Source organism: Bombus pascuorum, chromosome 1 (genome assembly GCF_905332965.1).
Source record: "Bombus pascuorum chromosome 1, iyBomPasc1.1, whole genome shotgun sequence".
NCBI classification, from domain to species: Eukaryota; Metazoa; Arthropoda; class Insecta; order Hymenoptera; family Apidae; genus Bombus; species Bombus pascuorum.
The window spans coordinates 31,285,554-31,303,058 of NC_083488.1; the positions used below are offsets into that span (position 1 = coordinate 31,285,554).

The 17,505-nt window shown below is 26.8% G+C and overlaps 4 protein-coding genes across 9 annotated transcripts; 1 reads left to right on the top strand and 3 right to left on the bottom strand.

Annotated features, from left to right (window-relative positions):
- Positions 1 to 581: 581 nt before the first annotated feature.
- LOC132910181 (cytochrome c oxidase subunit 4 isoform 1, mitochondrial-like) lies at positions 582 to 2,483 on the bottom strand. Its single transcript, XM_060965727.1, has 4 exons — positions 2,341 to 2,483; positions 1,489 to 1,707; positions 1,062 to 1,254; positions 582 to 829 (listed from the first exon to the last, which is right to left on the bottom strand). The coding sequence occupies exons 2-4, from the start codon at positions 1,699 to 1,701 to the stop codon at positions 720 to 722; spliced, it is 516 nt and encodes a 171-aa protein (XP_060821710.1). The 5' UTR covers positions 1,702 to 1,707; positions 2,341 to 2,483; the 3' UTR covers positions 582 to 719.
- An 830-nt stretch (positions 2,484 to 3,313) lies between these two features.
- LOC132910183 (protein polybromo-1) lies at positions 3,314 to 14,523 on the top strand. Of its 6 annotated transcripts, none has more exons than XM_060965749.1 (27): positions 3,314 to 3,467; positions 4,097 to 4,211; positions 4,300 to 4,545; positions 4,624 to 4,752; positions 4,821 to 5,000; positions 5,086 to 5,530; positions 5,624 to 5,736; positions 5,806 to 5,904; positions 5,980 to 6,042; positions 6,310 to 6,462; positions 6,528 to 6,695; positions 6,762 to 6,928; positions 7,068 to 7,362; positions 8,290 to 8,495; positions 8,588 to 8,927; positions 9,000 to 9,584; positions 9,669 to 9,826; positions 9,893 to 10,065; positions 10,160 to 10,332; positions 10,466 to 10,537; positions 11,319 to 11,501; positions 11,738 to 11,860; positions 12,406 to 12,649; positions 13,125 to 13,275; positions 13,365 to 13,414; positions 13,498 to 13,615; positions 13,691 to 14,523. In XM_060965749.1, exons 2-27 carry the CDS (start codon positions 4,107 to 4,109, stop codon positions 13,905 to 13,907), a joined length of 4,956 nt encoding a protein of 1,651 aa, XP_060821732.1. In that variant the 5' UTR covers positions 3,314 to 3,467; positions 4,097 to 4,106; the 3' UTR covers positions 13,908 to 14,523. The 6 variants fall into 6 exon arrangements, with proteins under 6 accessions (XP_060821732.1, XP_060821741.1, XP_060821749.1 ...); XM_060965758.1 differs by having other exon boundaries at positions 3,323 to 4,016; XM_060965766.1 differs by having other exon boundaries at positions 3,323 to 3,813.
- A 704-nt stretch (positions 14,524 to 15,227) lies between these two features.
- LOC132910265 (succinate dehydrogenase assembly factor 4, mitochondrial-like) lies at positions 15,228 to 16,142 on the bottom strand. Its single transcript, XM_060965811.1, has 3 exons — positions 15,986 to 16,142; positions 15,796 to 15,897; positions 15,228 to 15,689 (listed from the first exon to the last, which is right to left on the bottom strand). The coding sequence occupies exons 1-3, from the start codon at positions 16,101 to 16,103 to the stop codon at positions 15,550 to 15,552; spliced, it is 360 nt and encodes a 119-aa protein (XP_060821794.1). The 5' UTR covers positions 16,104 to 16,142; the 3' UTR covers positions 15,228 to 15,549.
- A 203-nt stretch (positions 16,143 to 16,345) lies between these two features.
- Positions 16,346 to 17,328, bottom strand: LOC132910251 (succinate dehydrogenase assembly factor 4, mitochondrial-like). Its single transcript, XM_060965802.1, has 4 exons — positions 17,154 to 17,328; positions 16,922 to 17,072; positions 16,750 to 16,842; positions 16,346 to 16,670 (listed from the first exon to the last, which is right to left on the bottom strand). Exons 2-4 carry the CDS (start codon positions 17,016 to 17,018, stop codon positions 16,501 to 16,503), a joined length of 360 nt encoding a protein of 119 aa, XP_060821785.1. The 5' UTR covers positions 17,019 to 17,072; positions 17,154 to 17,328; the 3' UTR covers positions 16,346 to 16,500.
- Positions 17,329 to 17,505: the final 177 nt, after the last annotated feature.

The window sequence follows — 17,505 nt, forward strand, 5'->3', positions numbered from 1 at the left end:
TCAAGTGGACACGTACCTTTAAATTGATATACATAAAATGTCATTAAAAAGATTTATATCTAATTATAGTATTTTTGTTACATTATTTATTTTTTTAAACTAAAGTAAATATTTTACAGTAGATATTTTTTCATGTAATTCAATGTTAACCACTTATCTCAAGTAATTCTAACAAATTTTAACTAAAAAGATCGAAAGTAATAGGAATAAAAATATTACCTTTATTATCATATTTGTATTATTAAATAAATGATAACAATGTTAAACTGTAATGTGTTTATGCAATATAAAATATGTACAACTGCTGCTCACTTAAGCATCCGTAGTCGGAGATATTAGGACATTCATTTGGGTGGCTAGGAAGAATTCGAGTGAGAATGAGGAAAAGGAACAAGGAATATGAATGAGATATTGATACCCAATGACAATTTAACATTGATGACTATTTTGTAAACCTAATCAAATTAATTCAAGGAATTAATAGAAATAGTGATAGAAGTTAAAGTAGACCAAAATCCTGATGCGTATGAGAACAATATTTACAATTTATGCAGGAGACAACCAAAGATTGCATAAAAAGGTTTTCTTATTTTGAGAGAAATATTTAATTTATTAATGTTTCTTCTTACTAACCTTATACAGAACATTTATATTAAATAATTGTTAGTGTATAATACACTATATTTTTTACTATGCTTTTAAACATAAACAAATTAAATTTATTTTTTCGCACTAATTCCACTAATAGGATTGACTTCAAGTATTTTCATACGTTCCAGTTGTGCAAGTCTGTTTTCCAAATTAAATGATTCTGGTAATGGTGGGTATGCTGTAAGATTATATATTATATAATATTAAACAAATGCTATATTTAAATTTTTAGTATATTTAAAAGAGAATATTTTTTATTATAATTGATCTACCTGCTGTATTAAGGTTTAAATAAAGAGAAATATATATACTAAGAAATATATATACTGTTTTATTTTACTAATATATCTTATAAATAAATAAAGATAAATGTAATATATTTTATAAATATTATCCTTTTTTAAACTTACCAAAAGTTTTAAGAAACATTACTACCCAAAGACTAAAAGCCACACCAATGAGTGCAATTCCAATATGTCCTTTCCATTCTCCTGTTGAGGCTTGAAATTCACTAAATGTTTGACGGAAACTGGCTCGATATAATGCCTTTTTTTCTTCTATTGATAATTTCTTCCAATCACCTTTTTCTTTCTCTCGCAATGCCTGTATAAAGATTAATATTTTAATTTGGTTAATTCACATTTTTTATGTTTGATATTCATACTTGATGTGCATTTTAAACTAATAAATACTATAATATAAAAACTATAATAATATAGTTAAAACAATATAATTGAGATATTAGTGTATAAGAAATTAATTGATTATAAAATGATATTTAAAGATAAAATATTATAAATTATGTTTAAAAGACTATAAGTATAATAATTACTTTACCATTATGTCTGGAGTATTTGGTTTGAAACGAATTGCAGGCAAAGGAAAATCACATCGATCTAAGTAAGCTGCTTCTCCATTCCATCCATGACCTACTATATCCCTATTACCAATTTTATCAGGAACTCCAGATACTCCTGATAATCCACGAATGGAATTTGCATACTTTGGAGTATTTTGCCGCAAGCATGATAGCAATACCTTATTTGCCATTGTATGCTAAATCACACAAAAATATTAAATATAAAATGACATATACAAAATGAAATATTTCTTACTGTAGAATGTTTTCATAAATTTAATAAAAATAATTGGTCAATGTTAATGTAATTAATAAATGTTATTTGTTATTTACTAAAATTATAATATTCTTAAAACACAGCATAACATCTATATAGCTTATGAAATTATATGTAAGAACTTCATTTGGCAATTAAATATAAATCTCATTACGTATGTATGTAATACAAAATTTCAATTATAATTATGATCTTACACATATACACAAAAAATGTTTTAGCAAAACATTAAAATAATATTTAATATCAATATCAAAGTTATTAGTCAATAAATTTGATCAAATATAAAATTATGAAAACAAATATCAGTAATTAAAAGTTATATAACTTCTAATATTAAATTTATGTGAAAGTACTTAATTTTAAGATAATGTTACATATTGATCGCCATTTTCATTTGTTATCTAACACATTAAATTTTATAAAAAATTCTAATAGACGAAACGATATACGTTTAGATCTAGTACAGTTAGTAGTTTATTACATTAAGAGTATACCTTTGGTTATCACTAATATCAACAATTAACAATGTATTTATTACGTAAAATTTTACCTTGTTTCTGCACCCTAACTTCAGGAGAACCGAAATGGCAACCAGTGTGGTTAAGTCACAGTTCGATGCATTCACACACACACAAGAACAGTCAATATCTTCATGCTACCCACTTACACACTGCATTGCTATGAAGATATATCGAATTTTAAAGTATCGATACACAATAATCGAGTTTTAAATAGCAATTATTACAAATTAAGAAGTATTTAGTTCTCAATAAAATCGTTTTGTGGCAGTAATTTTAGAAAAATTGAAAAAAAATTTAATTCTAATACACAATTTGTCCCTTTGTATAATTCATATATTTTATATTATTTACATATGTATATTGTATATACATATGACTGTAATAGTTTATATTACAATCGTAATTATAAACAAATGTTAATCTGTTTATGAATTGAATTATTTTTTATTAATATTGTTCGCAAAGAAACAAAATAGAAATCAAATGTACGATATTTTATTATATTATATACATCGAAATATATATATATATATAAAGTTATTAGTTTCCGAACTGAATGATTATAAAACTCGCAAATAGGAAAATATTAATAAAATTAATAAAATGAAAAATGTTTCCCAAAAGTAAAGAAAATACTTGTTGAGTTGACAAAATATTCAGGACCTTGTTAAGCATTACTCATAGCATAGCATACTGAAAATTTAACATTGTTATAAATTCTGAATAGTTACGAAATGTAAGCGTGATTATTTTTTATTATAAAAACATCTTCTTCTGTATGAAAAATATTTTACTAAAATGTTCATTACAGTAATCATAGCAGTACTTTTATTAGATATAAATTTCAGTAAATTATATTATATGCACATATATTAAGAGATACAATTTTTTAAAATACAAATTTTTTATAAAAGAAAAGTCGATACCTTATCGACTAAGTAGATTTATGTATGAAAGGACATATGAAGTAGTCTCTATTTCTGGCTATAGGATCGTACAATTCGTGTGATTATAAACCCGCGGTTGCTTACGGCATGGCGTTAGCCAAGTCGTGTGTCATCGTGCGTTGCAGATGAAAAGTGGAGTACATTTGTAACGCTTTTATTTTACATGTTGTATACTAATGAAAAACTTTTTATACAAATTTTAACGACAGGTGAGGATTTCAGAAAATGATAACACCAGTGCCTCGAAAAGTAAAATGATATTCGTGGACGAACAATGTTAAAGATACAGTGAGGTTTTGATATGGCGGCAAATTTTACTTTGATGATTTGTTGTAAACTTCTGTGGTACTCTTTAGTTAATTCATCAGTTATTCCAGTGCGAACATTTTATAATTTTTATACTAAATTCCAACCAAGATGGGTTTATTTACAGCATTACATCAAAAAATTGAAATGCTGTAGGTTTGTGCATTTTGAAGCACAGTGGCGACATATCATGGCGGCGAAATTTTCTTAGCTGCAGTTGTGTATCTCGACTATTTTCATACTTAATACGTATGCTAAGGAATTTCTTTGTAAAGTAACACATTTAGTAAATGAATATATTGTATATGAAATTCTTTTTATAAAATCTCTGTTCACATTTTTATTTTGTGGATTCAAGTGATGTAATTACATTGTATTAGCCAGGCATAACATGTAGTTAATCTTTCCTGTGGATATCCTTTATATTGACATCATGACATAGATGTGAAATTGTAATACAATAGATCCATATTGATATAAAGTATTAATGTATATTTGTTTGTGCACATGTTTATTTTGCATGATTTCTAAGATTGTTCAAGATGAACAAGCGCCGTAGAACATCTTCAGTTGCAAGTCGAGGCACAGAAGATGATGGTGACGATATACCACCTGAACCGACAAAGAGACGGAAAAAAATAGATCCTGTAAGTTGTTATATATCATTTGAGATCATTGTTAGTAAAATTTTCAATGCTTCACCAAAAATTAATATTTATTTTATTAAATATTTAGAGTGACCTGTGCCAACAGTTATACGATGTTCTACGTAATCAAAAGAAAGAAGATGGAACATTATTATGTGATGCATTTATACGTGTGCCTAAACGTAGACAAGAACCAGGTTATTATGAAGTTGTAACAAATCCTATAGACCTACTAAAGGTTCAGCAGAAACTAAAAACAGATGAATACAGGGACATGGATGATTTAGCAGCTGATATTCAACTCATGGTTAATAATGCAAAAGCTTTTTATATGGTAATATATATTGACTCACAGATGTATATATTATAAAACAATATGTTATATGGTCTTAATATTATTTCATTAAAATAGCGTACATCTCCTGAATATAAAGATGCCACTGAACTCTGGGAATTATGTATAAATACAAAAAATCGCATTATGGAAGAATATGAAGATCCAGAACCTAAAGGAAAACTTATCCTAAAAGTAGGACGACTGGTAAGCAAAAATGTAATTACATACAGGTAATTAATCTATAAATACTTAATGTAATGTTAATTATACAGGCTCGGAAAGCTACAACGAAACAAGAAGATGCAGAAGATACATCTGAAAGTTCTACAAATCCTGATGAAGAGACAATGCAACAGTTTGAAGATTTATTTGCAGCAGTTATGACAGCAACAGATCCAGCTGATAATAACAGACCATTGCATACAATGTTTCAACTAAAACCATCTAAAAAAGTTCGATAAATTCTTATTGATAAAATATTATAAATATATCACTAATTTATAAACACATTTATTATACGACAAATTTTGTTTTCAGTTATATCCAGAATATTATGATGTAATTGAAACACCAGTAGATTTAAAAACAGTTGCAAGAAAAATTCAAGAAGGAGCCTATAGTAGCATTACAGACATGGAAAAAGATTTAATGTTAATGTGTCGTAATGCTTGTCAATTTAATGAGCCTGGTTCTCAAATTTACAAAGATGCAAAGCTTTTGAAAAAAATTATTACTGCAGCTGCAAGAAAGCAAGATATTGGTTTAAGCAGTACTGTTCCAAAAATTGCAACAACAGCACCATCAACAAGAAGTAAAAGAGGAAGTCGTACTATGGCACAGTCTTTAATAGCTCAAACTGCAACATTACCAGATGAAGATGAAGAAAGTGATGATGAAGAAGATGAACCTGCAGAAACTGAAGAAGCTGATAATCCACAGTGGCAATTATTTCAAACTATCAGAACAGCACCTAACAATCAAGGTATATTATGAAATTTCTTTAAAATATTATGATATTGGAGATAAAAAATATTTTACAGAAATAGTATTGAATAATCCTTTTTTTCTGTATAAGGAGTTAGAATGAGCGAATATTTTTGGAAACTGCCATCAAAGAGGTTATATCCCGATTATTATAAAACGATTAAAAATCCTATTTCTTTACTACAAATTCGTACTAAAATAAAGGTAATTAATAAAACTATAAATCGTTTTATATTGTATAAGTTATTCTTGTTTAATTCATCATTTTTGTAGAAAGGTGAATATGGTACTGTGAGTGAAGTAGCTGGTGACATGAATATTATGTTTGAAAATGCAAAAAAATATAATATTCATACGTCTAGATTATATAAGGTATTAAACAATAATTTAAAATTTTCACATTTTTAATACATACTATTTATTTATACCTATATGTTTCACATGCAGTGTGCTGTAAAACTACAGAAAATTATGCAAGAAAAAGTACATGAACTGTTAGAATTTGATCAGGTAAGTGAAATTTATTTTATTCAAGTAAAGATATGTTTTGTTTAAATTTTATGTTTTAGTCATTTGTATGATAATGGGATATATTTATTTATTTTTTTATTTAATGTAATAACATATTAACAATATAATAAATGAATAATTTGTAATAAAATATTTTTATAGGTATGAGTTACTAGTATAAATTTTGAGTTAAAAGATTTTTTGTATTAAATATTTAATCTAAACTTCTTACGTATTTCTTTTTGTTCTTGTTAACACTATTTATAGGATTCAGACTCAGATAGTGAATTTGAAAATAGCTCTCATCAACCTAAACTTATTAAACGTGCTTCAAACCTGTTAACACGTGGAAAATATAAAGACAATATACCACTGAAGAAAAGATTGTATGCACTAGTTAAATGTGTTATAGAATACGTTGTAAGTAATTCCAATTTTGATTGCTGAAACTGAAGCTTAACAATACAGAATTTATTATATTATAGTGTGAAGATGGTCGGCAACCGATGTTAATGTTTATGGAAAAACCCTCTAAAAAATTATATCCGGATTATTATCAAGTGATAGCAGAACCAATTGATATGTTAGCCATTGAAGCTAATATTAAGGCAGAAAAATATCAAAGTGAAAACGAATTAATACAAGATTTTAAGGTATATTTTTTACATTTTTACATTTGACGAATATATTTCATATTAATTTTTATTGTTTCGTTTTAGTTAATGTTTAATAATTGTCGCCAATACAATGAAGAAGGTTCTTTAATATATGAAGATGCAAATACCCTTGAGAGAGTTCTAATGGATAAAGTAAAAGAATTAGGTCCTTTGCCAGAGACACCCAAACCTACAAAATCAAGTGCATCTACCCCTACTAGAAATGTTGGGTATGTAGTATTATAAGTATATAACATAATTACAAAAGCATTTAGGCTTATTTTTAAGAATATTGTAATTAATACAGTTTGTAAGTGTATTATATGTTTTTTATTTAATGTATTAAATGTATCTTTTTATAACACATAGGAGACCTAAAAAGGTTGTACCACTACACTTACAAAAATTGAAAACTATGTATGACACTATAAAAGATTATCACGACGCAAAAGGGAGACAGTTATCTTTAATTTTTATGAAATTACCAAATAAAAATGAATATCCTGATTATTATGAAGTTATTAAACAACCAATGAACATGGAAAAAATAGCGTCTGCTCTAAAGAATAATGGATACGAGAATTTGGATGAACTCGTATCGGATTTCATATTAATGTTTGATAATGCTTGCAAGTACAATGAACCTGATTCGCAAATATACAAGGTTTGTATATTGATATATATGTACATTTTTTAAGTACTTGCTTAAAATAAAGCTTTTATTAACTTATTAATTTAATTTTTGAAGCAAAAAGCGCTTTGTCTATTAAAAAATTAGATATTCTGTATAAATATTACTAAAATGTTCCTGATGTTTTAATTTCTATCTAAGAAAAAAAGTTTTTTAAAGAGATAATTAATATTCAGTAATTGCCAATAACTTTTATGACTTTTTTATAAGAAAATACAAACATAAAAAAATATTCTATTTTAACTTTTTTCTAATTTCATTTAAAATAATTCATATGATCATAATGGGTGTATGGGAAATACGAATAATATGAATTCCAAAAGTCCAATTGAAATTTCGCGCTAAAACATGGAAAGCACGATCTGTTTACGGTTATAGTTTTTGAGGTTACGTGAAGTTAGTTTCTTTCGTAGCTTTGCCATTTCATACGGTTCCTTATAAGGATTTTACAGAATAATAAATGACTTTTATCTATGAATAGTTACAGTAATAAAACTGGTGCAAATATGCAATTTTATCAAAATAATCATAAATTAAACACGTGGAAAAGTGAATATCTGTGAAAGTTATAAATTTGCAACCTTTTTATATATATATATACTATATTGTTGCTCAGAATGTTTGAACAAGGAAATATTAATAACGAAAATAATGTTTTTGTACAAAAGGCATTAAAAGTTCGACCTTGTTTTATTCGTTTAATGAGAGATAAGGAAGTAGATCAACGTTTATCAAAAAAATGCAAGAAGAATGAAACAGAAGTAAACAACATTCTTTTTAGAATATTATTCATTTAATCTTCTTTTTACAAATTTTGTTTATCAACATATTAGTTCCAACATTTATTGCTATTAGTATGTTTTAAATATAATTACAATCTACTTAAAAATCATGTTATAGGATGCTTTAATTTTACAAAGATTAGTTCTTCAAACAAAATTACAATTAAGTGAAGATGAAGAAAGTGTGCCAGATGTATCAGCTGCAGTTCAAGAAATATTAGCAACAATCTTCACTGCTCTTTATAATCATCAAGATGAAGAAGGAAGATGTTATTCGGACTCAATGGCAGAACTTCCAGAACACGACATAGTTGATGGGAAAAAGTATGTTACTTTTAATTTAAATACATGTTACCTTTATAATTTTATTTTATGCTATTAATGTAATATGAATAATTCAATTTGTTAAATATTAGGATACGAGGATTATCATTAGATTTGATTAAAAGAAGATTAGATCGTGGAGTATATAAACGATTAGATCGTTTTCAAGAAGATGTATTTACATGTTTAGAAAGAGCTAGAAGATTATCGCGTACAGATTCGCAACCTTTTGAGGATAGTGTAGAACTACAAGCATTTTTTTTACGTACTCGTGATGAAGTAACTCGTGGAGGGGATTTATTACATTCACCAGCACTTAACTATACACTTCTTGATCTCTCTGCACAAGTTGCAGAATTAAAACGTGTTAAGCAACAACAAGAACTGTCATTACCTAATGAGGATGAAAGCTGTGATGGCAATGAGACAAAAGTATGTGATATTGTATAAGATTTAATTCCATAATGAAAAGAAATATTTAATGTATTTATTTTATTTGTTTAGGATTCTGAAACAAATACTAATACAGAGGGAAGTAATAGTGATAATGGTGGGTCTATGAGTTTTAATCAAGAAGTATATAGAGCTGGGGACTTTGCATATGTAGAACCTACAGAACGAGGCATGGAATATAGTGTGGTTCTCATAGAACGTCTATGGACAAATACAGAAGGTCAACAAATGTTATATGGCAATTTATTTTATAGACCAAGTGAAACTTATCATGTGGCATCTAGAAAATTCCTTGACAAGGAGTTATTTAAAAGTGACGCTCATGTAGCTGTACCTTTGGTAAAAGTAGCTGGAAGGTGTTGCGTACTAAGTGTTAAGGATTACTTTAGAATGCAACCTGATGGTTTCTTAGAAAAAGATGTTTATGTATGTGAATCGCGATATTCTACAAAAGCAAGAGCTTTTAAAAAAATTAAAGTCTGGAATTTTGATCCAGATCATTTAAAGTTAATTCCAAGAGAGAAATCATTAGAACCAAAGCGAGTAATATCAGTATATAAGGAAAGATTAGAGAAACACAAAGAAGAAATTGCTGAGTTGGAGGAAGGAGAAAAATTGACAGAGAAAGAAAGACCTGTAAGTGACATTGATATATTACAACTAGAAAATATATTATATATTATGTATCATATTTTACATATTATATATCTATATTTTTAGAATGTGATATTATATAATCCAGATGATGCAGAAAGTACATATTATGAACAATATAATACATGTGCAGGGTCTGTAAAAACTGGAGATTTTGTTTATGTAGCAACAGATGGAGGTAGACAACAAATTGCACAAATTGATGCTATATGGTCGACAAAAGAGTATGTAACATATTTTATAAGTTGCTGATGATTTGAATGTTTATTCCAAGTAATTAATTTTTTCAGTGGAAAGTGTTATTTTAAAGGCCCATGGTTGTTAATGCCTGCAGAAGTACCACATGCTCCTACTAAGTTATTTTACAAACAAGAACTATTCCTATCTACAGTTGATGGTACTCACCCTATTGTGGCCATTGTTGGAAAATGTGCCGTCCTTGACTATGGAGAATACATTTGTAGTGAGTATATAAGAATGTAATTAATAAAATATTATTTTGTATAAAAATTATTTGTATAAAAATTATTTTTATACAAATTTACATATTTATATAGGTCGACCGACAGAAATTCCAGAAGATGATGTATATATTTGTGAATCGTTATACGATGAAAGTAAAAGCCTCATGAAAAAATTAGGACAAGAAGGTCTAAAAAAATTTAATCATAATTCGGCAGTAACTGAAGACGAAATTTACTTCTTCCGAAGACCTATTAATCCAGCTAAGGTTCGTATGAAATTTAAGCATTTAGATAACATTCTATGCAAAACTTTGATAACGATATGTTATTTGATATGCTTGTTATTTGATATGCAACTAACTGAATATCATTGCTTTGCATGTGATGTGTGTGTTATAGATTCCGGGCGATGTGGCTCAGACGCAAAATCAAGTCAAGTCTGTTACTCCTAGTTCAGCTCAATTTGAAATGGTAATTTCTATTTATAAGTTTTCACCTTTTGGTTAATAATACAAAAAGATGCATGTTTTTTTAATAATCACACGCAAGCTCGTAACTATTCATATTAAAAATTGTGCAACTTCAACATTGTTATAAAATTTGTTGTATATGCAAATATCACTTGCGTGTGATACAGGTTTTGCATCAATTTGTATTTAAGCATGTTCCTCATTTTATGCCGGCATATTCATTTTTCTTTCTTTCATATTTGTTATGTATATATTTTGTGTTTTGTTTACATAAAATATTTTTTGATATCAGTATGTAGGACTAGATATTATTTTTAATAGATTTCAATTCAGAGCACCTGTTGGGTTTATCTCTAATACATGTATGTATATACATATATGATATACGTAGAATACCACCAAAAAGTCTCGCTTCCATGTCACTCTAACCCAAGTAATATAAAAACAAAGCATTATGCTTTAAATGGAATGCATAAGTACTAATATTTAAATAGCTACAAGATTTAGAATATTTATTCAGCAGTTCAATTGAAATATTGAAAGGATATATAAAGTCATATAGTAATATAGTATTAAATTGTAGTATTTAATCAGATGAAATCTATTACCTTCAATAAGAAATAGGAAGGATTAGTCATGTTTATATAAATGTCGTGATATCTATGGTCAAGGAAAATTTTAATGAATATACGAAATTGTTACATCACTCTAAAATATTTAAAAAAATATTCATATTACATTCGGTAACGGATAATGAACGTAACATAACATAAATGGTATAGGAAGCATCACCATTGTTACCGAAGCTGGAACCCGATGTACTAGGCATGGGAGTAGGATTAGGAGTGGGAGTAGGAGTAGGAGTTGGGGAGGACAGCATGGATGCTGGTGGTCCACCGTCCATTGGATCTGCAGAAGCTCAACCGGTGCTCTCCAATACTCAGACACCTGTGTCGACTAAAAAGGTAGGCCTTATCGTGACATTATTTGCTTATAACTTGTTCATAAATTGCATTTTATTTATTTCATTTTATTTTTGTTTAGAAAAATATGCCAGCATATACATTTTTCGTTTTTGCACCGTTTAAACTTTGTCATCTAACATTAGAACGACAATTAGATGTTTTACCTTTGAAGGTACAATATCAATATCCGTTTTCATAAGACAGTGGTATTATAATTTGTGTTTTCTTCTGTTTAGAAAACGGCGGGTAAGAAATTAGTTACGGGCTATATTTTATATTCGAGTAAAATGCGAACGCAGATTACACAAAACAATCCTGAATCATCCTTTGGGGAGATTAGCAGAATTGTTGGCAACGAGGTATTTATTTATTTTTTACTGTTGATTTTCCTTTTACTATAAGAATTTATTGAAGGAAAGGAGAGTATGTAGATTCAATTTTTTGAACACAATATTAAAAAAAGATTTAATGAACTTCTTTTGTAAAATATTGTAAAAAAGTATGTTATTCTGCATACTTCATCTTTCTTTCAAATATGACACAAGTACGGTATATCTAGTGAAATATAAATTATTATTGTTGTGATAAATATTACCTTTTGAATAAAAATTATATACAATTTATAAATTAATCTGAATATTAAAATATATATTTCATAATTTTTATTTATAATTTTAGCATAGCATTTGTTATTATACTAATATGTTCTATAAATTGTATTGTATGAATTATATAAATTATTTATATGCATATGGAAAGTAGCTCTGTGATTGAAATTAATTTCTTACCATTTCATGACTATTTTATATTTGTTTATGAAGAAGGTCTAAAAAGTTAATTTTTAAAGAAATATCAGATTATTTAAAACAAAAGTGTACTACATAAATATTTTTTTATATTTCAGTGGAGGAAATTGTCAGCAGGAGAAAAACAAGCTTGGGAGGAAAGAGCAATTAAAATGAATGAAGATGGTGGACAACTTAAAGGAAATAATGTTTCAGTAGGCACTAATGCTTTACAAGATGTAGTTTATGAATGTTGCTGGGATAACTGTGACTGGCAATTTGAAGATATGACCGATTGTATCGACCATTGTATTGCGGAACAAAATGGACATGTTCAATCGTCTTTTATTAATGCTGCAAGCGGTAAGTGCTATCTATATTATTTTATATACAGAGTGCACAAAACTGTTGGAGAAAAACTTTAAGGGCATATAACATTTATCAAAACATCTTAATAAATATGAGTCTAAAAACCGTTTTGAAATTATGGGATGTTTAGTGTACAAAAGTACAGTATATAGTAAACGAATTACTTCATTAAATAAATTGATACAATGAATCTCAAAATGTTGCCAAGAGATACGGGAAACGCCGGAGATCAACGTGTTTGTGTTCCTATAAGAAAGCGTGCTGAAGTGTATATTGAAATAAACGGTTATATTAAACATCTCGTAACTCCGAAATTAATGGTTTTTGGACTCACGTTTATTAAGACATTTTTGCTTGTTTTGATGAATACTATATGTACAATTTTTTTGTACACTTTGTATATATATATATAATATGTACCATTACGTACGAATAAAATTTTCAATTTTTTAAATATATATTCTAATAGATGTCGAATTTCAATGTCAATGGCGTGGTTGTGGCCGTACGAAAAAATCTGTACCCCCATTTCCAAGTGTACAAAGACTTGCAAGGCACGTTAAGGAAGTACATATCCTTAAGTCAAATGGACGTATAATACCTCCTTCGGAAAGAAGCAAGTATGATGTCAATATACTACATAATGAAACAATATTTTCATATTTATAATACAATCCGTTTACTTTCATTTACATTATTTTAATTATAGAAACTATATGGCATCAAAAGGTCCAACGATATTGCCACCAATGGAAACAGGTATATTATTTATTTCTAACAAATTCAAGGTAATATTTATTACAAGTATTTTCTAATTTTTTTACATATCTTTTTTATTATAGAAACATCAGCAGCTGCTACGCAAACAAGCAACATTTCTGGTGCTAAACAACCAGAACCCATGTTTGTTGCTGTTCCTCCAAGACCAAGTCGCGTATTACATTCAGATGCGTACTTACGGTAAGTAAATTGAATATTTTTGCTACAATTTAATTTGTACTTGATTATTTTACTGCAAATATATTGCAATTACAGATATATTGAAGCACTGAACGTAGAAAATCGGTACATATCAAATTGGGACAAACAAATGAATGCTAATCCTGATAATACACAAATCCCTGATGTAACGAAATTGCCTGCGGAATGGTTAGGCAATGGTGTAGGCAACCATGGAAATGTGGTAAATGCCTTATGGACACTCAGGAACATGATGATGCGAGATGTGTTAGCCATTAATAAAACTTTATAGTTTATAACATGTTAAGATTTATAATCTTTAATATTCGATGCTACCTTAAAACTACAATTTTCAGGTCCGTCGATGCTAGATGAAAGACTGAAGATTTATTATTTGGACAAGTATATTTATATTTTTAGATTCTTTTCTTCTCATTTTACGACATTCACTAATTAGTACTTCAAATTTAACTTAATTATAATACGCGTTTTCAGTGATTTTCAATTTGTAATTAGGACTAACTAAGAAATTGTCTTTCTTATTATAAGGTCTTCAATGACAAATAATAGATCTGCAATGTATTTATTGCAAATAATTCAGCTTAGCAAAAAAATAATTTTTTCATTGAATGAAAACTATGCTATATGAGCATTATTTTCGATACTTCGTCTATGGATCTGTTAGGAGTAGAACGAAAATATTACGCTGTAAGAGCCACCACTTTGTAAATATCTCGCTATTTTTAATTTTAACGTTTCATAAAAAAAATTTTGTATTTTGTGTATCGCGTATCATGAAAGTGTGATTTGACAATTAACTGTATTCATACTGTAAAATGAAATTACGCTGTAAATATAAAATAATGCATTTTAGAAAACAATCTGACATAGAGAATGCTATAATTGTATCTATGAATATTAATTTTATGTCATACAATCATACATTTTTAATGTAATATTTTCACTTACATTTTTAAAAGAACTTTGATATAAAAAATATTTAATAATCGTTATTTCTGAATTTTTTATAATATTGATTTAATAATTTCAATAAGTAACTTGTATATAATTAAAGATAAAAGTAATTTTTTATGCCAAAAAAATTACATAAAAACTTCCTTATTGTACAATCAAAGTATATTACATGGAAGTAATGCAAATTGTTTATTTGAAATTCGGTTTATGATGTAAAAAGTAAAAACGTACAATTGTGGTCTGCAATTGCATTAAAAACAATTAAAAATTAAAATTATCAAAAAAGATATTATCATTACATCATGTTAACTTATTGAATTTAAAAAAATACAATTTTTGTTACTGTATCATTTATGAATAAAACTGGTTGTTCTTATTAAAAAATGAAATTAGTTATTTTTAAATAAATGTTATATATTAAACGAAAATAGTATTTTATTTTTACTAAAATATAAAAAATATATGTGAACAATATTTTAATTAAAATGTTAGAATGTTTCAAATAAAATAACGACCTAAAATATTTGTCCTTATAGTATCATATTTTACTTATACAATATTTCTATTATATTATATTGCTTACTTTTCAACTATTATTTTCTATCATTAAATATATTTATGAACATATTTTGGATGATCATATTAACTAGGATGTTATTTAAAAGAAATATATTTTACTTATCTCCTTATACAGTTTCAATAATTACATTTGAAACAAATGTTTTAAATTTTATATTTATTTTTGTTTATTTATGTCGTTCAATTAAGATGTTTTGTCTGCCAACATATTGGTGTAGTTTTTTTACAGATATGTACATAAAAGAGTAGAAGAAACTTGCAATATTATTTAATAAACAAACAAGATTTACAAGTAGTACAATAAATTTTATAAATTTAAACGAATCAAGTGTTACTTCACCATATTTTAGATATTTATATCTTGAAATGAGAATTTTGAATTAAAAGTCGCTCACCCGCCCACCATTTTGCCAATCCCCCCACTTTGTTGGATCTTTTTCGCTATTTGTTATTAGTTCTCCATTATTTGGATCAGTTTCCACTAGTACTAAGTCCACAAAACGTTCTTTTGGAGGTACCCCTATTATTATATTTTTTTATAATGATTGTATCTCAAATTTATGGTAATCAAATATCATATTAATTTTAACTGTTATTTCATGTAACATATTACGAATTATACTTACTAGGTATAGGTTGCAATTTTAATTTTTTATGAAATTGTTTCATTCTTAGTGATTCTTTTTTCTCACCTTTTGCCTCTGGTTCTTTAACTCGCAATAGACTACCTATGTATGCATATAGCAAAGAAGTATCTAGTATTAAATTATCAAAATTATTGCTTTACAAATGAAGACTTATATCTATGTTGGATACCTGTTGAAAATTCTTTCGGTTGAGTATATATTAATGATTTTGTAGAAATTTTATTTATGGAATCGACTATACTGGTATTAATATGTTTCAAAAAGAGCTTTAACTTCAAAATATCCATATTTGTAATATCTCGTAATATCCTTATTCTTTTGTTATACTTCTGACAACACATTTCTTACAAATATATATATATATATATAATCTATGTACACATATATAATTTTATATAAGTTGTCAGATGTTTATAATTACCTTTTATCATTGTAATTTGATACTTAATTGTTTATCCATTAGTTAAAAATGTTTGTAAAAGTATGGTATGATAGAATAAAACATGATTCGCTAAAAATGAAGGCTACATTTTTTAAATATAAATATAATATTTATTATTTTACTTTATACATATACACAATAAGTTTTTTATTCTAATTTAAATTGCTAAACTATACCTGTTTTTAATTCTACATCTTGTATAAACTATATTTTTTATGTACATACAATGAACTAAAAAATATTTAGAAGTCTGTTACTCGACCTTTCCTTTCCCAATCACCATATCGTGTTGGTTCTGGTCCACGTGGACCTCCTACTTCACCTGTTTCTGGATTAGTATCATTTGGAAATGGTTTCAACGGTTCTTTTTCTTGATAAGGATGTTTGCCTTCTTCCAGTTCTTCCAATTTTTCTGTTGCATATTACACAATTTTATTTTACTAACACTATTTTTATGAACTTATAATAAATTTCTTAAAATAAATAAATACCTATAGGTGTACGTTCTCTTAATTTTTTTCTAAATTCACGCATTCTTGGACTCTCAGACATTTCATCTTTCTTTGAAAAGAGGATTTGAAATTCTAGAAGCAAAATTGTCACATTATTCTTTATATTGTATTTAATACTGCAGATATTATATTTAATTTTTAAAATACTTACGTATATGTAGAAATTTAGTTGCAAATTTTGTAATTTCATGATTTACTTTTAGTAATTTACTAAAAGCTATGACATTTGTAAACATAACCTTATTCATTATAGCCTTTATATCTTTCTATGATTAAAACGAGATTATGTATATCATACCATACTGAAATTACATAAGAATATATAAGAAATTACTGTTAATAATTTTATTATGGCACAATTGTTATCATACATAATACTTTACATTATATATATATTTACAGCATTAAAAAAGAATACAGAAGATATCAGTTATAATAGGTGGTGAAACAATAAACTGTCACATTTAATTTTATATAAACATAGAAGTGAGCACAATAAAAATGACTATTTAATATCTCAGTGAAACATCAAAGCTTATATGACAGCCAAATTTAATTGTTAAGGAATTAACTGTTAAAATCTTATATGATCTCATTTTATACCTATTCCGTTAACTAGAACTGTAGTCACTAGATTTCATTATTTAAATTTTATTGTAACAATTAAATCTATTAAATAATGTATTAGTAGATATAAAAATAAAAATTAGATATTACATTTCTTCATTATAAACT

Excerpts from the sequence above, each read along its gene's own strand:
- LOC132910265 (XM_060965811.1), bottom strand. The coding sequence starts at position 16,103 with ATGGATATTTTGAAGTTAAAGCTCTTTTTGAAACATATTAATACCAGT. Across the intron at positions 15,898-15,985 it reads ACCGAAAGAATTTTCAACAG|GTAGTCTATTGCGAGTTAAA; the intron begins GTATCCAACATA and ends ATGCATACATAG. Across the intron at positions 15,690-15,795 it reads AAAATTGCAACCTATACCTA|GGGTACCTCCAAAAGAACGT; the intron begins GTAAGTATAATT and ends ATATAATAATAG.
- LOC132910183 (XM_060965749.1), top strand. The coding sequence starts at position 4,107 with ATGAACAAGCGCCGTAGAACATCTTCAGTTGCAAGTCGAGGCACAGAA. Across the intron at positions 5,737-5,805 it reads AAATTCGTACTAAAATAAAG|AAAGGTGAATATGGTACTGT; the intron begins GTAATTAATAAA and ends TCATTTTTGTAG. Across the intron at positions 10,333-10,465 it reads GACCTATTAATCCAGCTAAG|ATTCCGGGCGATGTGGCTCA; the intron begins GTTCGTATGAAA and ends TGTGTGTTATAG.
- LOC132910181 (XM_060965727.1), bottom strand. The coding sequence starts at position 1,701 with ATGGCAAATAAGGTATTGCTATCATGCTTGCGGCAAAATACTCCAAAG. Across the intron at positions 1,255-1,488 it reads CAAATACTCCAGACATAATG|GCATTGCGAGAGAAAGAAAA; the intron begins GTAAAGTAATTA and ends ATCTTTATACAG. Across the intron at positions 830-1,061 it reads AATGTTTCTTAAAACTTTTG|CATACCCACCATTACCAGAA; the intron begins GTAAGTTTAAAA and ends ATAATCTTACAG.
- LOC132910251 (XM_060965802.1), bottom strand. The coding sequence starts at position 17,018 with ATGAATAAGGTTATGTTTACAAATGTCATAGCTTTTAGTAAATTACTA. Across the intron at positions 16,843-16,921 it reads AACTAAATTTCTACATATAC|AATTTCAAATCCTCTTTTCA; the intron begins GTAAGTATTTTA and ends TTTTGCTTCTAG. Across the intron at positions 16,671-16,749 it reads AAGAGAACGTACACCTATAG|AAAAATTGGAAGAACTGGAA; the intron begins GTATTTATTTAT and ends AATATGCAACAG.